This window comes from Callorhinus ursinus, unplaced genomic scaffold (assembly GCF_003265705.2).
Source record: "Callorhinus ursinus isolate GAN/ISIS: 27379988/994484 unplaced genomic scaffold, GSC_fseal_2.0 scaffold71, whole genome shotgun sequence".
Classification (NCBI taxonomy): Eukaryota; Metazoa; Chordata; class Mammalia; order Carnivora; family Otariidae; genus Callorhinus; species Callorhinus ursinus.
In genome coordinates, this window is record NW_027397133.1 from 147,875 (window position 1) to 174,931 (window position 27,057).

Genomic DNA, 27,057 nt, shown 5'->3' on the forward strand with positions numbered 1-27,057 from the left:
GATCATCAGTGAGCTTATAGTAAGTAGAAGTATGACAGTGGAAAAGTCCTTACCCTCAATATGTGTCAGTTCATACTGGGGAGAAACTGTTAGAAGGCAGTGAATGTGGCAGAGTTTTCAGTGGTACATTCTGCCTCATCCATTAGCAGATGAAATCACAGAGAAAACGCTGTTAATCCGTTAACTGTGGAATACCTTTAACAAAATACTAAAGTTCTTGTGAAGCAAAGAAGGCTTGTGAAAAGGAGGAATGTTTGAGAGCTTTATGTACCTTTTCCAACTTGACCTGTACATCACGTGATACACCTGATGGGCATTTTCGGACAGGATACCTCGAACCACATCCCCAGTTACCATGTTAATGATTCTATAATTTAGAGGAGACAGTCTCTGCCCTACATCACTGGTTAACATTACCACATTATATTCACTTTTCCCATTTGTGGATTCTTTTTCTAAAATTATATTCAGTTCCTACCCGATATCATATGATGGCTAGCTGTTGCATTTCTTTAGCTCTAGATTTAAGTATTACTTCAGGCAAGTCCTTCAAAAATGAAATGAATATATTAAACTCATGAATATATCAAAAATGCTAATGTCCTTGAGAGAATTGAAGTTGAATTTAAAAATAAGACCAAGCATTATACAATGTCTTCATAAAAGTGATTTTTTAAATTTTTTAGACTTGAAAAGGTAGAGAAACCACATTTGCAAAATGAACTAAACGCCCAAGGACAATTAGTAATTTAAACCTATACAATAAATAACAGAATATATTCCAATACAACTCTTGGTAATTTTTTTGAAAACATGAAAAAGTAAGATAGGCAATTTGAGTACAAATTGAGACGACGACTACATCCTAGTCCTCCTTCCTGGATCATTAAAATTATTATTCTCAGAATGCTGGGAATCTGAAGTTCTAAACTCAAAGATAACTATCCAGTTGTACTCTTCCCCTGGAGGTAGTACCCTGTCCACACCTACCTTTTGCCTCAATGATGGAGTCACCCTGAAATTCTTCCTGGCATCTATTCTCATTTTCTCTCAACTCAGAGGGACTCTGAGTCCTACACACATAAGGAAGGGAAAAGTAGATCTTCATAGAATCAACCCTGGCCTGGTATATTCTACGAAGCCAGAGAGACTTTGAACCGGACCTGGAGTAGGCTGAATCTAGTGCTGGACTGGAATACTAGTGGCCTATAGTCAGCTTGGAAAATATTTTCAGAATCTAGTATGTGTAATATTTTTTTTAAAGTAGGCTCCATGCCAGCATGGGGCTTGAACTCAGGACCCTGAGATCAAAAGTTGGACGCTCAACCAACTGAGTCACCCAGGCACCCCTGATATGTATAATTAATTGAATGTAGTCAGGGGTAATGATAGGGGCTGGCATAAAACTGATACAGGAAGAGGTTCAGACCACGTCCCCTGCTGAAAAATTGTGATCTGAAAAAGGGCTTCAGATTAGGTCTCAGAGAGAAACTAAAGTAGAGGCCTGTCAGTAGATGAGGTATTTTAATGGCATTTAGACAGGTGATTTTTTAAAATCAGTGACATAAATACCACTAGAATCACTTGGAGAGAACACCTCAATTGTTTTCTTAAAGATTTTGATATGGAATATAAAGACCTTGGGTCATGTATAAACATTACTGTATCAATTTCAATACAAGGCATATTACAATATCAACTTCATATGTTTATGCTCAAGTATAAGGTCTTGAATGTAAGTTATACACTGTAAAAGTTACACCAAGCTTCCTGAGGGAGGGAACTTCTGTTAACCCTATATACAAGATGTCTAGAAGAATATGTGATATAGAGTAGGCACTTGATAAATACTGTTAATTGACTGAATCTCATTCAGTAAGCAATCTGGTCTTAACTAAGATTTAAAGCAGGGCCAGGAAAAAATTAACTAACTCAATAATTAAACAGGGCCAGAGAGGACCAAACTGTTTCAAGTAACCTCAATGTATCCCAAAACAAGCTTTAAGAATACAGGAGTGCAAAAATATCCTGATCTCCCCTGCTCTCCCCACTCCTGCAAGATGTTTGTCATCCAACCAAAACTTATTGGGCAGGAAAATGTGACCAGTGTTGAAAGAAACCAATCAGAAGTGACTAAAACTGACAAAAATGCTAGATTGAGCACACAAGGACATAGTAACTGTATAAATAGTTATAGCTGTATTCCATTAGATCAAAATCATAGAGGAATGGTTAACATGTTAATAACAAAGTGTTGGGTTTATAAGATATGTTTTACTTCATATTTTATAAACCCTCCCAGAATATTGTTGTTTATTTGCTATCTTGATCAGAGAGTGGAGGGCAGTTAGCAGTTTCCACTAGGCATTCCTCACAATGGTACCTTTTACCCTCCTGGCCAAGAACTCAAGGCTTTTCTCTTTTAAGTTCAGGTTCTCTAAGCATTTTTTTCTTTTTTTAAAAAAGCTTTTGTTCTCATTGTAGTTGAATTTGGACTTGAGTTTCTTTGCCTTGTTATAAAATTCACTGATCTTTTGCATACACAAATAGGTTAAAATACTGTTCCTGGATTTTAGACTCGCCACCCACCCTGACCTGTTTTTCATTTTGGATAGTTTCTATTGCTGTGTCTTTTAAGTTCACTAATTTTTTCTTATATAATATCTATTAATCCCATCAAATGTATGTTTTACCGTAGAAGTTGTAGTTTTTATCTCTAGAAATTTGAATTGGGCCTTTCTTTTTATAGCTTTCATATCTCTATTTAATATGTTACTTAAGTTTTTATTTAAGTAATATCTACATCTAACGTAGGGCTTGAACTCACAACCCCAACTGAGACAGCCAGGCACCCCAACATGGTCTACTTTTAACCTAATATTTAAAGTGAGTTTCTAGGGGTGCCTGTGTGGCTCAGTCGGTTAAGCATCTGACTTCTGCTCAGGTCATGATCTTAGGGTTATGGGACTGAGCCTTGCATTGGGCTCCTTGCTCAGTGGGGAACCTGCTTCTCCCCCTCCCTCTTCCTCCTGCTCCCCCTGCTTGTACTCTGTCAAATAAATAAACAAAATCTTTAAAAAAATAGAGTTTCTGGTAGGCGGCATGTAGCTGGACCTTTTTATCTGACTGATAATCTCTTTTTACTGGGGTATTTAGATCATAATTAATGTGGTTAGGTTCAAATTAATAATGTGTAATTTGTTATTTATCCCATCTGGTTTTGCTCCCCTTTTTGTCATTTTCTACCTTCTTTTGGAGTAACTACATTTTGTTTTTAAGATTTATTTATTTCGGGGTGGAGGGGCAAGGATGAGGGAGACAGACTCCCCACAGAGTGGGGAGCCCAACGCAGGGCTCGATCCCAGGACCCTGAAATCATGATTTGAGCCAAATTCAAGAGTCAGATGCTCAACCAACTGAGCCACCCAGGCACCCCTGGAGTAACTATGTTTTATGATTATCTCCATTGTTGGCTTATTAGGCATAACTTTGTTATTTACGTGGTTCCTTTAGAGTTTATAGCATGCATCATTCACTTAGCAGTGTATCTTCAAGTTATTACACCTTTTCATGTATAATACCAGAATCTTATATACTTCATATTTTCTGTAGCCAAATCAGCTTCATTAAATTACCTTCTGGATGCTCCTGGGATATATTTTTAGTGGATGTGTAAACTGACTTTACATGATAATTACACATTAGCATTCCTAACTCCATATACTTTTGGAATCTTTACAAAATATAAAGAAATTTCTGACTTAAACTTTAGCATAGGCCACCTTTGAGTCCAGTTTCGGTCAACCAACCAAGCAAACTGTAGAGCCATTCTAACTGAGCTCAAACATTAAAGCCAGAAGCAATTAATTCATGGTCAGCCCATATTGTTAAATTTGCCTGATCCAAATTTTTGTTCCTTCCACCATAATCCCACAAATGTTTCCCAGGATTCTCTTTATATAAGCAATATATATATAAAATAAATACTTCATGACTATGCTGGGTTTACCTAAAGAATGCAAAGTAAGTTAAATTTTGTCTAATTTTCTAAGCAATGTAATTCACCACTGTATTAGACTGCTTTGGCTGTGATAACAAAATACCAGAGTGGGTGTTTGAAAAAACAGAAATTCATTTTCTCACAGTTCCAGAGGTTAGGAGTCCACAATCAAGTTTCCAGCCGATTTGGTTTCTGGTCAGGACTGTTCCTGGCTGCAGACATCTAGCTGCCTTCTCACCATGTCCTCGCAAGGCATTTCCGCAGTTTGTCTACACAGAGAAAGAGCTCTCTGGTGTCTCTTCCAATAAGGACACTGAACTCACTGGGATCAGAGCCCCACCCTTAGGACCTCATTTAACTTTAATTACTTCCTTAGAGGTCCCACCTCCAAATATAGCTGGGTGTTAGGGTGTTCTACATGTGAATCTGAGGGGACACAAACATTCAGTCCATAATATTCCACTCCTAACCCCCCCAAATTCATGACCTTTATGCATGAAAAATACATTCCATTCCAACAACCCTCAAGGTCTTAACTCATCCCAGCATCAACTCTAAAGTCTATATAGTCCAAGTCTCATCTAAATCATATATGGGTAAGACTTCAGGTGGAATTTACCCAGAGGCAAAATTTCTCTCCAGCTATGAACCTGTAAAATTAGAGAAGTTACTCACTTCCAAAATACAGTGGTAGGACAGATGTAGGATAGACATTCCCATTCCTTGAGAGAGAAATTAGGAGGAAGAAAGGGGTATGGGTCCCTCAAAAGTCAAAACCTAGCAAAGTAAATTCCATTAGATCTTAAGACTTAAATATCATCATCTTTGGTTACTTATCTTTGGTTATGTCCGGCTGCCAAGCATTGTAGGTCATATTGTAGGTGGGAATCATAAACACTCGCAATCCAAACCAGCAATTTTACATTCTGCATTCCAGTAAGCTCCACCAAGGGTATTTTTGCCTGCATTTATAGCTTTTGTTACCCTAGCATGCAGAACGGTATTTGCCACATAGTAGGCATTTTATAAACATCCGGATGAATGAATGAATAATCCCTTTAACTGGAAGGCCCTCTAAGCCTTGTTGTGTAACTGTGGGGAGTGAGTCCCGCACTGGGAGCTCAGTTGGGCTGCAAAACTGAACAGAACCACTTCCCTTACTCAGAGTTTTGTTTTTTTGTTTTTTAAGATTTAAAAAAAAAAATTTAAGTGCAATCTACCCCCCAACCACCCCAAGATCAAGTGACTGAGCCAGCCAGGGGCCCCTCAGTGCTTTTGATTCAAGGTATCTTTCATCTTTAGGGAAAGAAAAGCTTGCCGCGTCTTTGACTCCTCCCACCGCGGGAGAGCCACGCTTCCCTATTAGCTCCGCCACTTGTTGACCCCCATCAGCCTTGTGCCCCGTTTCCATCCACACGAATCATACCAAGAGCTTTATAATCCTGTCTGCCCACTCTCTGACCAACGCCGTTTTCAGCGGTTCTCTAAAACCTAGCCTGGCCGCAAATGCCGCTTTCTCCACCAAGCCCCCTCCAGCCAGCATTCCCAGGATACTAGCCTGTTCCCCTCCAACTGTTGCTCAGGCTCGGCTCGAGCTCCCTTCCGGTGAACGTCTACGCGGGCCGCGCCCACTTAGCTTCTCCCTATTCTTTAAGTGAAAGCTCCTTAAACCAGACCAGCTCGGCGGGTCCTGAGGAGAGATCTGGGCCGGCCCGAGTTCCTGAGACGCTAAGCTGTACATGCACCGCCCCTGGTGACTGTTACAAATTCGGGGCCCAATGGCTAAGTGGCCTGGAAATAAAGTGAAATAAAGCGTTTGCGATAGCTTCTCACCGTCTAGTGCCGTCCCGCGAAAGGCGCAGAGAGAGGACGCCCCCCGCAGGGCAGTAAGTGGGGAAACCGCAGCTCCCGGCAAACAGCCTGGAGCCGGCGCTGCAATATGACGTCACAGAGGCCGAGCCTCGCGCCGGATTCCGGGTCTCTGGAACAACGCACGTTGGCCCTCGTCGGCCGCCATCCTCGGCTTTTCTGCGGGCCTGTCAGTCGCTGAGGTGGGACTCGGGGGCGGTAGACACTGAGGCAGAGTGCTTGGGGAAGTCTCCAGCGGTGAAGATCGAGGTTATCGCCAGGTCGTTGTCGGCTCTGGGAGTGTTGGGGGGCCAGGGAGAGCGCGTTGGATTTTGGGGTGTTTTTGTCTTGTCCTGGAGCGCGTGGGAGTAGGCGTTGGGGGAAGCGAATGGGAAATCTCGCTGGGGGCTCGTGTTGAAGGATCACTTGGGCGTTCCCTGTGGAGGGGGAGCTTGGGAGCTTCCGTGTTGGAACGAGAACTTGGGGAGGGTAGCGGTATGGGGCGTCTGGTTGGGGGAAGCCGGAGTCGTGTCGCTGTTGGGGACAGCGTTTGGGGAGTTCCGTTGTTGATGCTTATCGCATCCTTACTTTTAAAGATGGGGTTTCTGGCCTCTTGCGCCCGTGTTTACTGTATATTCTTTTTTTTTTTTTTAGATATTTATTTATTTATTTTTATTTGCGAGAAGAGAGAGAGCGCGCACAAGAGGGGGTAGGGTCAGAGGGAGAAGCAGACCCCCCCGCGGAGCAGGGAGCCCGATGCGGGACTCGATCCCGGGACTCCAGGATCATGACCTGAGCCGAAGGCAGTCGCTTAACCAACTGAGCCACCCAAGCGCCCTGTTTACTGTATATTCTTGCACAAAATATGTTTTCATTTTTATTTCCGACCCATGTAATGACATGCTCAAACTCCTAATAGTCCAGAAAATAACTCTTGTTAAATTTTAGTGTATTTCAGTGTTGATGTTGGGATCAGTTGTGTAGGTACTGGTATAATTTTACACATTTTGAATCTGATACCCTGTTACTAACTCTTTGGAAGTTTTCATCTTTCTTTTCTTTTTTTTTTAAACTATTGCAGTTATGTTCTGTTGCGCAGGTGCTTTAATTTGGGTGAAACTGATGGGGGTATAGGTACATCACTTTCAAGGAACACGTGATGGATTTCCTTTAACACAAGTATTTTGTTAACTTGACTACCTGTGGTGGTGAATTTCCACACGTGTTTTAGACATACCTGTTTATGTTTATTCCTAAATAGTTTATACTGTTGTAATCGTAAATGGTGTGGGTTTTTTCAGTATGACCCAACTTTTTGTTTCTTCTAATTTTATATAATGCGCAAAAGCAAAAATTTTAAAAGATATACTTATTTTGTCCTCTTAGTCTACTAATGTTACTGCCACTAGCTTATACATTGATTCTTTTATATTTTCTAGTTGAGTATTTTTGTTATCTGCAAATAATTTTGGCCAGGTGGCAAGTGTATGAACTGTGGAGTAAGAAGAACCTGCTTCTGCCTCTGACTTGGGTAGGTTAATGTCTGAATTTCTTTATTGGTGAAAAAAGCTGTCATAATTCCTACTACATAGAGTTGTTATGAAGATTAAATTAGCAAATATTCTTTAAGTACAAAGTGTAGTGCCTGGCACCTAGTATAGTTGGAATAAATGGTAACTATGGCTTATCAAGTTTTTATTCCTCTTTCTCAAAGATTCCCCCCCCCCCGGCTTTATTGAGATATAATTGACGTATAACATTCTGTAAATTTAAGGTGTACAATGTGTTGATATAATACACTTATATATTGAAAATAATTACTACCGTAGGTTTGCTAACACCTGCATCCTGTCACATAATTACCATTTCTTTTATGTGGTGAAAACATTTAAGATCTACTCTCTTAGGTTTCAGTTATATAATACAGTCTTAACAGTAATCACCATGCTGTACAATGCAGCCCCTCAAATAACTTTAAAATTACTTTCATTTATATTTTTCTTCTCTCTCTTTATTTAATATTTGATTTATAGATTACTAGATTTCCCAGTGTCTTATATTCCTGGAAGAAACCATACTTGTCCATAGTGATTCGTTCTTTAAATATGTGGCTGGGTTCCATTTGCTAATATTTTATTTAATATTTTTGCATCTAGAAATAAAAAGATATCTTGGATTTGCTTCAGAATAATCCTGTGGTGAAGGGAGATGAGTGGTGATGTAGATAATACAAAATTAGGTGTGAGCTGATAATTATTGAAGGCACATAATGAATATGAGGAGTTTGATTATACTTCTCTTTCTTTTCTCTCCTCTCCTCTCCTCTCCACACGTGGGCAGAGACAGAGTGAGAGAGAATCTCAAACAGGCTCCACACCCAGTAAGGAGCCTGATGTGGGGCTCAGTCCCATGACCCTGAGATCATGACCTCAGCCGAAATCAGGAGTTGGATGCTTAACCGACTGAGCCACCCAGGTGCCCCTCCTCTTTCTTTGTACATAGGGTTTTATTATACTGTTTCTTCTTCTTTGGCTTGAACTTTTTCATAATAAAATTAAGAAATTTTTGTTTCTACATTTATAAGTGAAACTGGTCTGTACTTGAAGAGTATTTTTCAAGTATAACACTAAAAATGAAAAAATAGGATATTGTAGCTCCCTAGGAGCCCCATCTCATCCTAATCTCCTCCCTTCTCTCCAGAGGTAATTATTATCCTAAAAACATCAGATTTGCCTGGCTGTTAACTTTATACAGATGGAGGGGCACCTGGGTGGCTTAAGTTGGTTAAGCATCCAACTCTTGATTTCAGCCTAGGTCATGATCTCAGGGTCGTGGGATTGAGCCCAGCATTGTTGGGCTCCCTGCCTGCTTCTTCCTCTCCTTCTGCTGCTCCCCCTGCTTGTGCTCGCTCTCTGTCTCTCTCAAATAAATAAAATCTTAAAAAAAAAAAAACACAACTTTATACAAATGGAATCATAGGGTACATGTCCTTTTGTATCTGGTTTCTTTTGCTCAATATTTTGTGAAATTCATCTAATTTTTTGCATATAGCAATAGTTCATTTTTTTCATTGTTGTATTCTTTGGTGTGATTATACCCCAATTTATTTATGCATTCCACTATTAATACACATTTTGGTTGTTACTGGCTTGTGTCTATTACAAATAATGCTGATACGAACATTTTTGTACATGCATTTTGATGCATGATATACTCAGTAGAATTCCTGAATTGTAGGGTATGCTAGATACAAGGGGAAATGACAAATGCCCAGTCATAATGGGAGGTTCTTAGCATACGTCACTCAGTAACAGAGAACAAGGAGAAGAAAAGCTAGAAGGCTATTTTAGCTTAACAGCGGTCAGCAAAGTTTCTGTAAAGAGCAATAAGAGAGTAAATATTTTAGGCTCTGCAGGCCAGATAGTCCTGCACCTGCTGAACTCTGCCATTGTAAGATGAAAGTAGCCCAGAGAATACATAAACAAATGGGTATGGCTGTGTTCCAGGAAAACATTATTTACAAAAACAGGTCACCAACCCACTATACTGCCAACCCCTAACAATTAGAATAACATAATTAACAAACTTGACCAGTGTAAAACACTCCCTGCAATGATTTTTCTCAAATGCACGTAGAACAGTTATAAAAATTTAGCATATGGAAAAAAAAAATTTAGCATATGGTGGGCCATAAAGCCAGCCTAAACAAATTTCAAAGGATTGAAATCATACAGAATACTTTCTCTGGCTACAGTGGAATTAAACTTATAAAGCAATATCAAAATGATAACTAGAAAATCTCCCATTTTTGGTAAGCATACCATACATGTCTAAATAATCCATGATTCAGAAAAAATTAGTGGAAATGTTTTGAATTGCATTTTAATAATCCTACATCTCAACTTTTGTTTAATTCAACTAAAGCAATCAGTGGAGGGAATTTAGACATGTATTAGAAATAAATATATTGGAGGGGCACTTGGGTGGCTCACTTGTTTATACACACACAATGGAATATTATTCAGCCATAAGAAAGAAGGAAACTTTGCCATTTGCAACAACATGGATGGACCTTGACGGCATTATACCAAGTGAAATAAATCAGAGAAAGACAAATACTGAATGATCTCACTTATATACAGGGAATCTTAAAAAATGAAACAAAACGAAAAAACCGAGTTCATAGATACAGTGAACAGTTTGGTGGTACTAGAGGCTGAGGTTTGGGGGTAGGTGAAATGGGTGAAACGGGTCAAAAGACATAAACTTCCAGTTATAGAACAAATAAGTCATAGGGATGTAATGTACAGAATGGTGACTATAATAATATCATATTGCATATTTGAAATGTTATAACTGGTGACAAATGTTAACTAGACTTATTACGGTGACCATTTCATAATGTATACAGATACTGAATTGTTACGTTGTACACCTGAAACTAATATATGTCAATTATACCAAAAATAATAATAATCCCAACAAATAGTATTTATATATGTAAAGGAATGTTATCATTTTTCATGTGTCATTTTCATGTCAGTTTCAACCACTGACTAAATTTTTTCAGTACAGTTAACACACAATGTTACATTAGTTTCAGTTGTGCAACTTAGTGATTTGAGGAATTTTGTACATTACTATGTTCATCATGACTAACTCTTATTTTTGAGTCTTGTCCATTTCAATTACTTGAGTTTTCTGGGTCTACAGTAATACTGTGCAGATGTTGTTAATTTATTTTCTTTTCTTTCATATTGATCACTGCTATTTGATTCTTCTCTCTAACGACATGGTAAGACCAGTGATGAATGAGAATGGTGGTACTTACGCCTTTCCATGCTTCATAGGAGTGCTTCCAGCATCTCACTGGCTCTCCATTGGGCGTGTAAAGTGATTTTATTTGCTTTGCTTTGCTTTTGTTTTGCTTTAGATGTTTTTCCTTTTTTCCTCTTGTCTTTTGGAAAGAAAGACAGTGTGACTTCCAACTAACATGTCAACTACAAGTCCCAACTCCATTCCTTCCTCTTCATCCCTAGAAGTAACCTCTAACTTGAAATTTTACATTATAATAATTTTTGGACTGTAAGTGTGTATCTCCAAACTATATATTCTATTTCTGTGTACATTTAAGAAGTTTATGCAAATGGTGTTACACTTGATGTATCCTTTTACAAGAGATTTGTAGGATTTTATTTTGTTCTTGTTTTATCAGTAAGCTGTTTTTTTCTCCCAACACTATTGACATCACATGTGTGGGAGTTTGTTCCCACACCAGCCAATTCTCCCAACTCCCTGGACAACAACTGGGTGTCCTAAAATTCAACTCAGTTTTGATGCTAACTACCGGGAATTCATGCAGATCCCACAGATTAAGGGCTCAGTTTCACAAGGTTGACCACACTTCAGATACATGTCACTATTCCCAGGTTGCCCCTTGTACTTCTGACTAGCTGGCTGTAAATCAGGGGTTTCAGGGGCACCTGGGTGGCTCAGTCGGTTGGGTGTCTGACTCTTGATTTTGGCTCAGGTCATGATCTCAGGGTTGTGAGATCACCCGGTATTGGGCTCTGCAATCAGTGGAGGGAATTTAGACATGAATTTAGACTCCCAGCTGGGAGTCTGCTTGAGATCTCTCTCTTCCTCTTCCTTTGCCCCTCCCCCTGTTCTCTCTCTCAAATAAATAAATCTTTTAAAAAAATAAATCAGGGGTTTCTACACGCCCCCCAAGGTCAGTAATTTGCTAGAACAGCTCACAGAACTCAGGAAGATACTTTACTTACTATCACCAGTTTATTACAAGAGATACAAATGAACAGCCAGATGAAGAGGTACATAGAGTGAGATCCAGAAGGGTCCTGAGCACAGGAACTTCTGTCCATGTGGAGTTGGGGTACACCACCCTCTTGGCACCACCTGAGTGTTCAACTCAGAAGCTCTCCAAACCATGTAATTTAGGAGATTTTGTTGATTATATAGGCACGGTTATATAGCCCACTGATGATTAACCTCAATCTCCAGACCCTCTCCACTTCCCAGGGGGTGAGGCTGAAAGTTCCAACCCTCTAATCATGCCTTGGTCTTTCTGGGGACCACCCCCTATCCTGAAGCTATCTGTGAACCCCTAGCCACCAATAATCTCATTGGCATATCAAAGCTACTCTTGTCACTCCAAGGATTTTAGGAGCTGTGTGCCAGAAACCTGACACAAAAACCAATTATCTGTTTCCCATTGTACCATAATGTCTAAGGAAGTAGCCACTCTGTTCCTAGGCTATAATAGGTTTGTAACAAAAGGAATACTGAGTTTTATGAGCTACTTTTTCAATATCAATTTAGGCTTTTCTCTTCTAACCTATTAATTTATTTTATTGGCTACTGTTGGCTGCCATCCTGACATCCATGCCCCTTTTATTAAGAAAATCCCTATTTTATTTAGACAGCCATCCATCTAGGAACTTGACCTTAACCTTAGTTCAGTAGGAGATGCAGATTAGTCCTACCAATCAGGGTAGTTCCATTGCCATTTTCAGTTTCATTGCTATGTTCCAGGCATGGACATTTGATGCAGCTCTGCTCTGTTAAGTGTGAGGGAAAGTCTGCCAAGCAGCTTCTGGGAAATGATTGAGTCCTTGATCTCCAATCCTGGAGGTCTCAGTTGTAAACTCATTCATGTCTAACCCCCTCTTCCTACCTCTCTCCTGCCCATGTGGAGTTCTACATTTGAGTTGTATACCATTCTTTTTAGGCTGGCACTGCAAGTAGACTAGACTGAAGGGCCAAGACTGGGATAAAGCATTGTCAGGATTAGACATGGGGGTGGTAGGTATCCTTGTTTACTGTGTTTACCAGTTGGCCAGAGAATGGGTCAGAGATGAGCTCTCTGGGTATGGAGGGTTCAAGAGAGCAAGAGAGTATTTGAGAATAATTTGCTGCCTTGCAGGGTGAAGCAAAATTCAAATTGACTTCATAGTATTGGTGTCCTCAGAGTGTGAGTTTCTAGCATGACTCCAGGGCTTGGCCCTTGGGGAGACTGATCTCTGAGCTGCGGCTGCTGAGGCAAGGATTGCTCTGCCTTTGCATTCTGGCTTGTGTGGGAGGAGCTGGCTGGGTGTGCATAGTAAAGATTACAAGAACTGGTTCCAGGGGTTCTGTTTTTGCAACTATGACCGTATGGCCACTCCGTGGTATGATGTGCTAGGGAGTAAAGTTCTTTTTTTTTTTTAAGATTTGGTTTATTTATTTGAGAGCGAGAACACAAGCGGGAGGAGGAGCAGAGAGAGAGAAAAGCAGACTCCCCGCTGAGCAGGATGCCCAACGATGCTGGGCTCAATCCCAGGACCCTGAGATCATGACCTGAGCTGAAATCAAGAGTCGGACACTTAACCGACTGAGCCACCCAGGCGCCCCAGGGAGTAAAATTATCAAAGTGCATGAGAAAGAAAAAAAAATTGTATTGTGAGGCCATTGGAAAAGGAATATGCCATAATGGAGAGAGGCAGATGTGGAGTCAGATTCCCACATTGCTACTTAGGGAGGATGTTAACATGGACAGCACACTTCACCTGATCAAGCCTCAGCTTACTTATATTTAAAATGGAGATCATGCTTACCTTATAGAGTAGTATTGAGGATTAAATAAGACGATGCTCATGATTTTTATAGTCCCTTGGTCTTCGAATAGGATAATTGCTCCAGTGCAATAAACAGAAATTTTAGGAATGTGTGGGCACAGTTGGTTTTAAGGCGGTTTCCAGAGCCACCACTTGTATCCATTATCTTTCCTAAAATTGGTTTGTGTAAGAACTTGGCTACAGACAAGATCATGAGCTGGGTTTTTTTCCTATCTCTTTCACATCCATTCTAGTCTAACTTTGCCAAAAAAAGGGGGGGGGCATTCCTCTTGCCCATCCCATGTCTTCTTATGGAGCACGGCCCCATGATGTTAAAGCATTCCTGGTGTTAAAGAGACAGAGGGAATGTTGGAGCCTTTTGTTAGAGTAAGTCTGCATGGCAAGAGAAAGCTGGGGTCCCAGGTACATATCCTCTTACAGTTGAATTTGCTCTTGAATCCACAGGTTCTAGTCTACAGGAATAAGACATTATCAGTACTGGAAGAAGGAGGAGGTCCCAGGCTTAGGAGATCATCATTTCTGGCAGCAGCCTGACCTGAGATATCTGACCATAACTTCCAGGCAGGCCAGGGGCAGACAGAAGACAGCATATCCTGCAGTTGCTAGCCCTTTCTTCAGAACAGGAGAACATGACCAAGGCCCGGGTAAGGCTTATTTTACCTATTTTTGTCCTTTGTTTCCCAGTGGATTTGTGGAAGCTTCTAAAACCCAGTCTGGGGGTGTCTGGGTGGCTCAGTCTATTAAGCGTCTGCATTCAGCTCGGGTCATGATCCCAGAGTCCTGGGATAGAGCCCCGTGTAAGACTCCTTGCTCAGTGGGGAGCCTGCTTCTCCCCTTGCTTGTACTCTCTCTCTCTGTCAAATAAATAAAATCTTTTTAAAAAGTTAAAAAATAAAACAGTCTGATAAAATGAAACAGTATATGTTGATAAAAATCAGGATCTGTCAGAAAATAAGTTTAGGCCATATTAAAATCTGGGCAAGTTAGGAAGCAAGATATATGGGTCATAAGATTCATACAAAGCCCTTAAGGATGGAACCGAGGTAAATGTGTAAGATCTTATGGGCTGGCTTAGCTTTGAATTTGTGTCTCATTTCTTGGCAGCTGTAATAACAAGAAAAACATGAAATAAGTTACATGATTTGTAGTGTCTGTGAGGAGAAAGCAAACCAGTTCTTCGGGGAAAGTAATTTCATTGCTCTTAGTGCTTAAGAAAATTCTTTTCCTAGCTCTTCACAGAGATTTTGTGGTAGACAGTGTCCTCAATATCAGTCATGTAATAAAGGCATAAGATGTTTCCTTTGGCTTTTTCTCATTGTGTTCTTCAGAGTAAGCTAAGGGGATAATGCCAAAGCAGAACTTGATTGGACAAAATTCTTCAAAAGCAGTGCACCTGGACAGTAGAATCTTCTGGCAGTCCAACACTTGACCCCGGAATAAAACCTAAATTATTTAATAGAATGAATGGGCTGCTTGACCTTTGAGTGGTCCTCCATGAAGAAGAATTCTGCCATTTGGCAGAAGACAGCTGGAAGTTCCACTCTTTGATAACAGCTTGGAGTACAGATAGTGGCAATGCTCCCTTTACACCTTTTCAACCGCAGGTTCAGAGAATGGAGACAGAGTCAATTATTCCTGGTCTGCTGTTTGTATTATTAATTACTTAAATGATGCGTGGCTACATTTGCATGTAAAAGATTGAAACAAAAAGAAGTATTTACACCAAAAGAGAATATCCCCTTTCACCTCTTCCTGCCCAACCTCCAGCCCAAGAGGTAACAGATGTTAATAGTTTGGGTCTCCAGTCAGTCTCTTTGTATAATTGACATGTGGTAGAATATATTTATACACATTTTTATATGCATCAGTATATATACTTATACATATATAATTGTATATATTAAGATTTTTTTGTGTGTCTGGGATCATATTATATATACAACTTGGGGACTTGATTTTTTTTTTATTTAAGAGAGTACCTTGAAAATCATTGGCATTAATAGGTTTACATCTACCAAATTGTTTTTTTTTTTTAAGATTTTATTTTTAAGTCATCTCTATACATAACATGGGGCTTGAATTTATAACTGCGAGATCAAGAGTCATGCTCTACCGACTAAGCCGGCCAGGTGCCCCACTACCAAATTGATTTTAACGTTTGCATAGTATATTACAGCATCGAGGTACTGCAGTATATCCTCAACTGCTTTTTTTTTTTTAAAGATTTTATTTATTTATTTGACAGAGAGAGACACAGCGAGAGAGGGAACACAAGCAGGAGTGGGAGAGGGAGAAGCAGGTTTCCCACGGAGCAGGGAGCCCGATGTGGAGCTCGATCCGAGAACCCTGGGATCATGACCTGAGCCGAAGGCAGATGCTTAACGACTGAGCCACCCAGGCGCCACTGCTTTTTTTTTTTAAGGTTTTCCATTTTATTTTTTAGAGAGAGAGAGCTCGTGCGCTCATGTACACAAGCAGTGGGTAGGGGCAGAGGCAGAGGGAGAGAGATTCTTAAGCAGGATCCATGCCCAGTGCGGAGCCCAACTCAGGGCTCAATCTCACGACCCTGAGATCATGACCTGAGCTGAAATCAAGAGTCGGACACTTAACCAACTGAGTCACCCAGGCACCCCCTTGTCTGTTTTTGATGGACGTGTAGATATGGATAGTTTTTCACTGTTACTATTTTTTTTTAGGATTTTATTTATTTATTTGACAGAGAGAACACAAGTAGGTAGAGTGCAGCAGGCAGAGAGAGAGGGAGAAGCAGGCTCCCCACTGAGCAGGGAGCCCGACGCGGGGCTTGATCCCAGGACCCTGGGATCATGACCTGAGCCGAAGGCAGACGCTTAACCAACGGAGCCACCCAGGCGCCCCAGTTTTTCACTGTTATAAACAAATAATGAACATTCTTCCTCCACATTGTTTTGTTTCTGCAAGTACTTTTTTTTTCAAATATTACTTTAGTACTCTTTTAGGCTAAGAAGAACTAACTAGTAGAATTCCATGGTGGTGTTGTCTGAATGTTTGTGTCCCCACAAAATTCATATGTTAGAATCTTAACCCCCAAAGATGATGTATTAGGAGGTGGGGCCTTTGGACCAGGAAGTGGGCCCTCACCAGAACGCAATCATGCTGGCTCCTTGATCTTGGATGTCCCAGCTTCCACAACTGTGAGAAATAAATTTCTGCTTTTATAAGCTATGTAGTCTGGTGTTTTGTTATAGGAACCTGAGTGGACTAAGACACATGGTCCTGTGGTATGTGAAATAACCCACAGTGTGCATAACTTATCAAGGGAAAACGATTAGAACGTCTTCCTGTCCCTCTTTTCTGCATCATCTGTTCCACCTTAGATTGCATCGGCCTCTGTTGTTACAGGCATCATTATCATTTGAGGATGTGGCTGTGGGCTTCTCGTGGGAGGAATGGCAGTTACTGGCTCCATCTCAGAAGGACCTGTACCGGGACGTGATGTTGGAGAACTATAGGAACCTGGTGTCAGTGGGTGAGGACAGCATTATCTGTTGCCTTTTCTTTCTCATTCAATAAAATCGGTAGTGTCCCTGAAATATCTCCTGGTTTGGACTAACACATTGTAGAGAACAGACTTTTATTCTCCTCTTTGGCACTAGAGTGTATATGCTCTCCCTTCCCCAGGAAAAGGATTTTGCTTTACTGGGATGCCTGGGTGGCTCAGTCGGTTAGGTGTCTACCTTCAGCTCAGGTCATGATCCCAGGGTCCTGGGATCGAGTCCCGTATCAGGCTCCCTGCTTCTCCCTGTGGCTGCCACTCCCCCCGTTTGTGCTCTTTCCTTCTCTCTCTGACAAATAAATAAAAAATATATATATATTAAAAAAAAAAAGGATTTTGCTTTACTGAAGTATAAATGATGTACAAACTTTCTCCAGTTTTCGTAGATTCCCCAAGCTTAAATACTTGGTGTCAAGTTTTCAATGATTTCCCATTTTACAGGTTATGAAGCTAGCAAACCAGATTCAGTCTTCCAGTTGGAGCAAGGAGAACCACCATGGATGGTAGAGGGAGCAGCTCAGAGTCAAACCTGTCAAGGTGAGTGAGTGAAAACCAAGAAAATGGGGAGAAAGGACACTAAAACTCCAGTGGGCCAGTGAAAGGTTAACACTTTGGAAGTGTTGTGTGGAGAACTTTTTTTTTTTTAATGATTTTATTTTATTTATTTGTCAGAGAGAGAAAGAGAGTGCTCACAAGCAGGGCGAGCGGCAGGCAGAGGGACTAGCACGGTCCCCACTGAGCAGGGAACCTGATGCGGGACTCGATCCCAGGACCCCAGGATCATGACCCGAGCCGAAGGCAGACGCTCAACCAACTGAGCCACCCAGGCGCCCCTGGAGAACTTTTCTTATATCAGTTGGCGACACAAAAATCTGAGCAACTCCTTTCTGTATCGCTCTTCTTTATTCGGGCTGTTCTTTGCCTGCTATTAAAGGTTGAGGTCTTCCTTTTTTTCTCATTTCTAGATCTGATTACAGTCTTGGCTCATGTAGGATCCAGATTGCTTACCTGGTTCCCTCCTGCCCAGCTTGTGCCTGTCTTCTACCTTTCCTTTTTTTTTTTTTTTTAAAGATTTTATTTATTTATTTGACAGAGAGAGACAGTGAGAGAGGGAACACAAGCAGAGGAAGTGTGAGAAGGAGAAGCAGGGAGCCCAGTGCGGGTCTTGATCCCAGATCCTGGGATCATGACCTGAGCCAAAGGCAGACGCTTAACGACTGAGCCACCCAGGCGCCCCTACCTTTCCTTTTCTGCAGTGTTCCCACCTCCTGTTCCTCACCGACTTGCTCCCATACAGATGGCTTTGCACTTGGCACAGTTCTCGTCTTCTGCACATCCTTGCCCCTTTCAAAAGGGCTGAAATCCCTGACAACCCACCTCACCTGAGGTCATATAAAACCTACACGTATCGGGGTGCCTGGGTGGCTCAGTTGTTAGGTGTCTGCCTTCGGCTCGGGTCATGATCTCAGGGTTCTGGGATTGAGCCCCGCATCGGGCTCCCTGCTCCACGGGGGGCCTGCTTCTCCTTCTCCCACTCCCCCTGCTTGTGTTCCCTCTCTCGCTGTGTCTCTCTGTCAAATAAATAAATAAAATCTTAAAAAAAAACAAAAACAAAAAAAAACTACACGTACCTTTTCGCTTAGGGCACCTCAATCTATTCAACCTTTGCTTCCCCAACTTCCAGGTTCTGGGTTTTTGTGGGTTTTTCTTTCTTTTTTTAATCTTCTGCTTGATTCTCATATTAAAAGTTTCATTCATTCTCAAGGCCTAAGCTCTCTGTTCTCTGCTGGAGAGTCCCAAATTGACCTCTTCTACTAACGTCTAATCCACAGTGTAATCCTGTATGTTGCCAGCCACCAGGGCAGCTGCCCTTTGATGTCCCCCTTCCTGTATGCAAAAGCAGAGCTCCTCCTTTCCCCCAGATAATGTCTTCACCGTCATAGAGTTTTTTCAGATATATTTGAAGAGTTAAGCTCTCTGTACTCTGACAGTTATTCCCAGGTTGACATCTCCCCTTCTGTGGCCTGATCAGACCTCTAATTCAATATTTTGCCAGCACCGAGGATAATTATCCTGGGAAGTCCTCTTTCCTTCAGCTTTTGTGTTGCAACCTGAGATCATTTTTCCTCCTGGTGAATCCTTTTACTCCTAGTGCATTTTACTTAGGTTTTGCTGTGCTGCTGTACACATTAGGTGCTTAGTTACCTGTGAGTTGCCTTGAATTTTCTGTATTATTTCTGACAGTCTCTGCTATTTCTATTAGATTTTATCGTTTTGAGAAGGCCTTAGGGAATTGCACACTCTCAATTCCCACGTCGGAGTAGGCTGTGATCATTTAGTCTTGCATTGCACCTGTTGCTACACACATTGGCTGTCTTCACATGTTCAGTGAGTCCCTTTTAATGGTATGGCTGCATTCCTCTGTGGGCAGGGGGCATTAAAGTGGTGGAACTTGATGAGAAAACAGGAGGAGTGAGAACTGGTTAAAAAAACAAGAGGTCCACATACATTTAGAGGTTGAGAAGATAAGAACCCAGCTGGATAGAGTGAGAAGTATGGGGGCTATGGTAGGAGGAGAGTCAGAAAATGTCCCAGAAACAAGTGACAAACTTATTCCAAAGAGGAGGAAGTGATACATTTTATTGAAAGCTGCAGGTCATATAATGTCCAGTAAGCTGAGGACTGGCATCTGTGCATTTGATTGTGTTGCATTTTTACGGCCAGTTACCGCCTTCCTTCACCTTGATCTCTTCTTATCTCCACAAGTTCCAGTGCACACTTGGAACTCCCTCTTTTCTAATTTTTCTGTATTTTGTGTCTACACTGCACTGACTCAGTCATGATCACACGTTTTATCGTATTGTTTTATGGTGGGTATGAGGCTTCTTTTTCCATATAGAGCAAAGGCCTCTATGTTAGTCTTCCTTACTGCATGTAGACTACATAATCATTCACGGACAGCATCATTTGCATCTGTTTGTTCCTCACATCTTGAAAGTGGTCTTGTTTTGTTTTGTTTTCTTTTTAAATTTTGTTTTTAAATCAGGGATGTGTGTAAACTACATGGGAACTTTTTCAAACCACAGGCTTTGTCTTTGGAGATTTGGTTTCTAATCTACTAGATATGGGGAGTGCCCTGAGCATATGAGCTTGGAAAAACTTAACTAGGCCAGCTGTGCTTTGATCCGTGTAGTTGAAGAACTGCCACCCTACTGCACTCTAAAAGAGTTGGATCTAATGAAGGACAGAATACCTTCCAAGTGTCAAAGTCCCATTAAAATTTTTAGGATTTGATTATGAGGCATAGACAGGGGCTGTTTTTGCAAAATTAGAGAAAATTGAGCTTTGGTAAAGTGTTACAGAAAGAATTAAAGTGATTTTTGGAAGAATGATAAAGTAATTTCTGCAAGAAAGATAGTTGAATTTCAAGTCAAAATGATGTGGGTTAGTAAAAAGATTTTAGAGGTAGAGTTGAGGAAAGCAATGTGGGAGATTCTTAGTACCTTGGCCTATAGGAGACTATATGAAAGGAAATGGCTGATTATTGTGGACTTTATATTAATAATTTGCTTAGAAAGTGTGAATTTGGTTCTGTTTTAATTTTTTGTGCTATTTGTAGATAGTCTTGCTTGATAGCTTGCTTGAGTCTTGCTTGATAGCTAGGGAGTAGCATTGAAACATAGGAAGTTACAGCTTGGAGTTCTAGGATAAATGGAAGATAAGACAGGTCGATGTTTTGATCCTGGACGGGGAATGAATCTCTTAACTGGTGGGTGACAGACGATGTAGGAACAGAGATTAAGATTAAGGAAGAATGTGGCATTAGCTGAAAGAAGAAAATTTGGGGATGAATATATCAAGTAGATTATAATGGCAAATATGGATATGGTTTATATGGATACAGATGACCTGTATCTGTGCTGTCCATTGTATTGGCCTCTGGCCACATGTGGCTACCTAAGTTTAATTAACATTAAGTAAAATTACAAATTCAGTTCCTCTGTCACTCTGGTCACCCACATTCAAGTGCTCAGTAGCCACACGCGGGTAGTGGGTACCATATTAGGAAATACAGATACAGAACATTCCCATCATTGCAGAAAATTTTATTGAACATCATAGTACGCAGTTATAGTATGATTAAACTCATTGGAGAAGGTGATGTTTCCACTGTTCACTACAACTGTACTCTTCTCTGGGACAAGGGCAGATGGCACAAGGACCTTTTTTTTTTATTAGAGAGAGAATGTGCACACGCATGAGCAGGGTGGGGGGCAGAGGGAGAGGGAGAGAGAAAGAGAGTCTTAAGCAGCCTCCACACTCAGCACCAAGCCAGATGTGGGGCTTGATCTCACAACCCTGAGATCATAACCTGAGTGAAATCAAGAGTTGGACACTGAACTGACTGAGCCACTCAGGTGCCCCTGAGGATCTATTTTTAAATTCTAGATGGACATACATGTGTCTGGGTATATTGGACTGGGTGAGGTTGTATCATTTTTACGTAGAAAATTGAAGTGTTGACTACAGTATCAGTCTAAATAGGTGATTGGTGTTTTATATAAGTTAGTTTTGGTGTGCAGGTAGAATGAAAGGGGAAAGGTTTAGTAACAAGGCAGTTGAGTATTTTACCTCAGTAATCTTGGGATGAGATGCTGTCGGTCCTACTTTCTGAATTTCTGATTCCAGCCCTTTGTTATGAAAACCCACATTGTTTATGTTTGATCAGCATTTGTTTGATGTCTCTGGATGGGATTTTCAAATTCTCTTTGCATATTCCTCTCCCAAAACTCTTAAGACTTGGAATCCATGAAATTCTTGTTCTGGGCCTCCCCCTTTCTCTGTCCATTCTTCCTACATTATCTCACCTGATTCTGTGTAGTCAAAATAAGTACTGTTTATATACTGATGACTTAAAATTGTTATCTGAAGGGGCGCCTGGGTGATTAAGTTGATTAAGCATCTGACTCTTGATTTCAGCTCAGGTCTTGATCTCAGGATTGTGAGATCAAGCCCTGCATTGGGCTCCGTGCCCACTTAAAAAAAAATGTTATCTGAAGTCTAGAACTTTCTCCACACTCATAGATCTAACCGGATACTTCATATTTGTACATGAATGTATATATTGTCTCAAGCCTGATGTGTCCCTCAAAATGGAGCACTTGAGTCCCCACATGTCAAACCTCTCTCCCTAATCTTCCTCACCTTATTAAATGGCACCAGCAGCTACACAGATACGTAAGCCACATCCTGAGAAGCTATCCTTGATGATTCCCTTTTCTTCCTCCGGCATTCATTCTTACAGTGAGCCGTATCTTTTCCTCCTGTCATTGTCTTTCCTTTCTCTGTACTGTGTCCTTGTTCTTGTTTCTCCATCTCCATGGTGGTCAGCTGATGCTGCTGTTACCTCTTGCTGAACTCTGCTGTATCCTGTTGTGTATATTCTCTCAACAACTTAATCTCTCCAGTTCATTTTTCATAAAACAGCTATGTGATTATTGGTATTTTGGGAAATACTAATTCAGAATGGGTTGTATTCCTTCCAAAAAATGTTCAGTGGCTTATGGCCATTGCTCTTAGCATAAAACCTAATTTCTAACAAAGTCTTCCTACATCATCCTATATCTTCTCAATTCTTCCACCCTTTTCAAACTTAGCTATTTCCACTTCACTCAAGCTCAGGATAGTCCAGGTACACCAGCCTTTTTTTTATGTTTCTTGATTATGCCTAAATTTTTCTGCCTCTGGGTTTTTGCATTGGGTGTTCCTTCTTGGAATGTTCCTCATCAAGTTATCTGCATAACATTACTCATTCTTATCCTATGATGTCACCTTAACTTGCCTTGTGTCATGGATGACTATTTTATCTAAGATTAACCTACCACTACTCTGTCATCTCCTTCATACATACTATTTTGCACTATCTGTAATTCTTTTATTTCTTTGGTTACTCGTTGATCCCCTTTTCCCCCATCTTGCTCTCTCTCGTTACTAGAATGACAGCTCCATGGAGACAAATTAAATAAGTTGCCTTAGTGTAACTGATATATTCTAATTCTGATATTCTAATATATTATTCTAACCTTCAAATATCATATTGTAATATATTCCTAAACACCAGCACGTTCAGTATTTGTTGGATGAATGGATCCACCCCCTCCATCTTGTTTTGTTCTATTCCAGTCACTGTGTGGTTCTATTTTTACTTCTGTCTCCATTTTGCAAGGTCCTATTTGGAAAGAATCCCAAGTTATATTTATTCATTGTAGGCTATCCAGTGTTGTTTCTAAAGTAGCTGTTCTTCCCTTTGCTGTTTTATAATATTGTCTTTTTTCACAGAGCATAGGGTATATTTCTCTTAGGGATCTTATAAAGAGCTAGCCCAAACCATGGCAAATTTTTTTTTTTTTTTTTACATTTTCCCCCCTAAAATTATCATGGATGTTTTCATTGTTCTTTTTCCTAGAAGAAATATGGGAGATTGACCATATGCAGTGGCACCCAGAAAACCAAAACGAGAGTAAAACTTTGGAAAGATATCAGCAAAGTAATGCACTTGGAAACAATTTCGATTTATGCAAAAGTCTTGTTCCTTTAATACAAAGACACAATAAGTTTGGCTCACATTGTAAAAGTTTGAAATCACATTTAGGTTTTGTTATCCAGAATAGAAGATATGCAGGAGAGGATTCTGATGAGGTTAGTGGATGCGGGAAATCATCAGTCTACATCCAGGAGGGTACAACTCTTACTGGACTTAAATGTCTTGGATCCATTAAACCCAGAAGCACTAAATCACAGCTCAATGAACATCAAAAAACTTACACAGAAGAGAAGCCACATGAATGCAGTGAGTGTGGGAAAGTCTTCTCCAGGAAGGCACAACTCATTAGGCATCAGAGAACTGAAAGAGGAGAGAAGCCGCACGGATGCAATGAATGTGGGAAAACATTCATGAGGAAGATTCAGCTCACTGAACACCAGAGAACTCATACTGGAGAGAAGCCCCATGAATGTAATGAATGTGGAAAAGCCTTCTCCAGAAAGTCACAGCTTATGGTACATCAGAGAACTCATACAGGAGAGAAACCCTATGGATGCAGTGAATGTGGCAAAGCCTTCAGCCGGAAGTGCCGGCTCAATAGACATCAGCGATCTCACACAGGAGAAAAACTCTATGGATGCGGTGTGTGTGGGAAAGCCTTCTCCCAGAAGGCATACCTCATTGCACATCAGAGACTTCACACAGGAGAGAAGCCTTATAAATGCAGTGAATGTGGAAGAACTTTCTTTTTTAAGTCGGACCTGACCAAGCATCAGAGAATTCATACGGGGGAGAAACCTTATGAATGCAGTGACTGCGAAAAAGCCTTCCGGAGCAAGTCAAAGCTCATTCAGCATCAGCGAACTCATACCGGAGAGAGACCATATGCATGTAGTGAATGTGGCAAAGCCTTTGCCCACATGTCAGTTCTCATTAAACATAAGAAAACTCATACAAGAGAGAAAGCTATAAATTCACTGAAGGTGGAGAAACCTTCCTCAGGGAGTCATAGCTCTTTATACATCACTGAACTTGCACAAGAGCAAAGCGAGATGAATACAGTTCCTGTGGAAATACCTTCTTTGGGAGCTCAACCATTGTTAAACCTCAGTGAGTTCCTCGGGGGTAGAAATGTAGTGTTTGTGGAACAGCCTTTTCTAAGAAGTCAGGCCTTAGTAGATAATAGGGAATTTGCACAGGGAATAAATCTTGCAAATACAGTGAATGTGGCAACACCTTCAGTAATAAATTATATCTTATATGTTACAGACATTGTGTAGGAAAGAAAATCTCTGGTACCAGAATGTATCTGATACCAGAAAAGCCTTCAGCAGGAATCCTCCACACATTATATGTCAGAGCTCATTTTGCACATAAATGCTATGGATGCAGTGGTGGTGGAGGATAAGTCTGTGAGAATTTAGACTTATTAAATTTCTATGAAATCCCACTGGGCAGAAATGCAGCTATTGTGGGGAAGCCTTTTCCTGGAGGTGATATCTCCATTGGTATCAAAGAATTCCCACAGGACCAGAACGTTAGGAAAGAATGTGATGATGTTTTCGGTGATAAGTTCTACCTCATCACATCAGAGAAGTGTAGAAAGATACCGCTAGAGACACTGAATATGGACAACATTTTCAGTAAAATGTGGAAGAACTCATAGGAGAAACCCCTGAACACAATAAAAGATGGAAATTCTAAAATAGGAATTCTATTGCCAAACTAATGTGTCACAATTTTATACCTTGGGAATCTGGGAAAGACTTTTCTAATAAATGAAATCTTGGGCACTAGGAATTGCATTATGTAGCAAAAAACCTATGAATATAATGAATACGGAGATACAACTTTATTAGTCTCTTATGGCTGCTGTAACAAATTACCATACATTTGGTGACTTAAAACAACACAGTATTATAGCTCTGGAGGTCTGAAGTCTGAAATGCATCTTGCTAGACAAGGGGGTCACAGGGCTGCATTTCTTTCCGGAGGCTGCAAGGAGAAGCTGTTTTTCTTTGTCCTTCCAGCTGCTAGAAGTTGCCTGAATTTGTGGTTTGCAGACCCCTTCCACCTTCAAAGCCAGCAATGGCCAGTCAACTCTTCCATCACTCTGACACTGAACTCCTGCCTCCCTCTCTTACATTTAAGGACCTCTGTGACTATATTGGGCCCACCCAGATAATCCAGGATAACCTCCTTATCTTAAAATCAGCTAATTAGCAACCTTAACTCCACCTACTCCACAGTATAACTTCCCCGTTATACTGTGAAATATTCCCAAGTTCTGGAGATTAGAATGTGGACATCTTTGGGGGGCCATTATTCTGCTTCCTTCAGAACACCCTCTGGCACCCAATTATTTGTCCATACTACATGAAAATACATTCACTCTCTCAGCACCACCAAATGTCTCAACCTATTATAGTACCAACTCAAAGTCTAAAATTCCATCTAAATCTTGGCTCAAAAGCTCTAAATCAAGTATTGGGTGAGGCTCTGGGTATGATTTGTCCTGAGGCACAGTTCTCCTCTGTGAGGCTGTGAAACTCTAGAAACAATTCATATGGCCCTAAAATACCTAACTGCATCTTTTACTTTAAATGCCTTTTGCCACGTAATGTAATATATTTACAGGTTCTGGGGATTAGGACATGAACATCTTTGGGAGGCCATTCTGTCTACCACAAAAACATTAGATTTCGGAGAATTCATACTACAGTAAATTCCTACCTAGCCTTTAAATAAATGTAGAGAAGCGTGTTCACAGAGTAGTAATTATCTTTGATAATTATGGTCCAAATACAGTAACTTTTTCCCTATGGTCAGGGAATCTTACGCCTGTGTCATTAGATGTGACAAGCATGGAATACTATTGAAATATGTAAATCAAATGATGAACACTGGAACTCATAAATGCCCTAAAGGAACATGAGCTTTATGTGCTGCAAATGCTGCCAAATGTATTTGTATCTATTCTGAAATTGTATAAATGAACATATCCTATTCTGAGTATAGAATGCATATTCCATAATGCACCTAAGTAACAGAATTCTTCACAGCCAATTCCAACAACCTCTTTTCTTTAACAGTAAATGTTTAATGTATATATTCTCATTAAATAACAAAAAAATAGACAAAATATATGAATGGCCTGTTTTCAGACATTGGGTAGTAGGGAGATCAGCACAGCTAACTCAAGAGAAAGGAAACAAATGAAGGGAGCTAAGACTACCTCCAGCTTACAGCCTGGAGAGAGTTTCCATTCTGTAGCATAGGGAGAGGGAATCCAATCAAATCCTGGCAGTCTCTCCAAACTGAGGCAGAGTTCAGGGTTTGGAGAATTCAAGGTGGCTCAAATTTATGGGGCAGGTTACAGGAGAGGAGAAAGCTGCACCCAGAATGAGCACATTCCTCCACATGATTTGAAGTTGTGATCAGCACATATATGTAAGGAAGCTCCCTGGGCTGGAGAAAGAACCACTGGAAAGGAACA

General features: G+C 40.7%; 2 protein-coding genes across 3 annotated transcripts in view; one reads left to right on the plus strand and one right to left on the minus strand.

Moving 5' to 3' along the window:
• The window catches only part of ZNF613 (zinc finger protein 613), a 65,061-nt gene extending 59,148 nt beyond the window's left edge, over positions 1-5,913 (minus strand). Inside the window, exons 1-2 of one of the 2 annotated variants that reach the window (XM_073886425.1) lie at positions 5,834-5,913; positions 4,144-4,269 (exon numbers count right to left, since the gene is read on the minus strand). The gene's annotated coding sequence lies outside the window, so the exon portion shown is untranslated. The other variant, XM_073886426.1, reaches the window with a different exon arrangement.
• A 74-nt stretch (positions 5,914-5,987) lies between these two features.
• ZNF577 (zinc finger protein 577) lies at positions 5,988-26,787 on the plus strand. The gene is made up of 6 exons (XM_073886442.1): positions 5,988-6,129; positions 7,288-7,379; positions 13,927-14,126; positions 16,864-16,990; positions 17,459-17,554; positions 23,487-26,787. The coding sequence occupies exons 3-6, from the start codon at positions 14,112-14,114 to the stop codon at positions 24,839-24,841; spliced, it is 1,593 nt and encodes a 530-aa protein (XP_073742543.1). The 5' UTR covers positions 5,988-6,129; positions 7,288-7,379; positions 13,927-14,111; the 3' UTR covers positions 24,842-26,787.
• Positions 26,788-27,057: the final 270 nt, after the last annotated feature.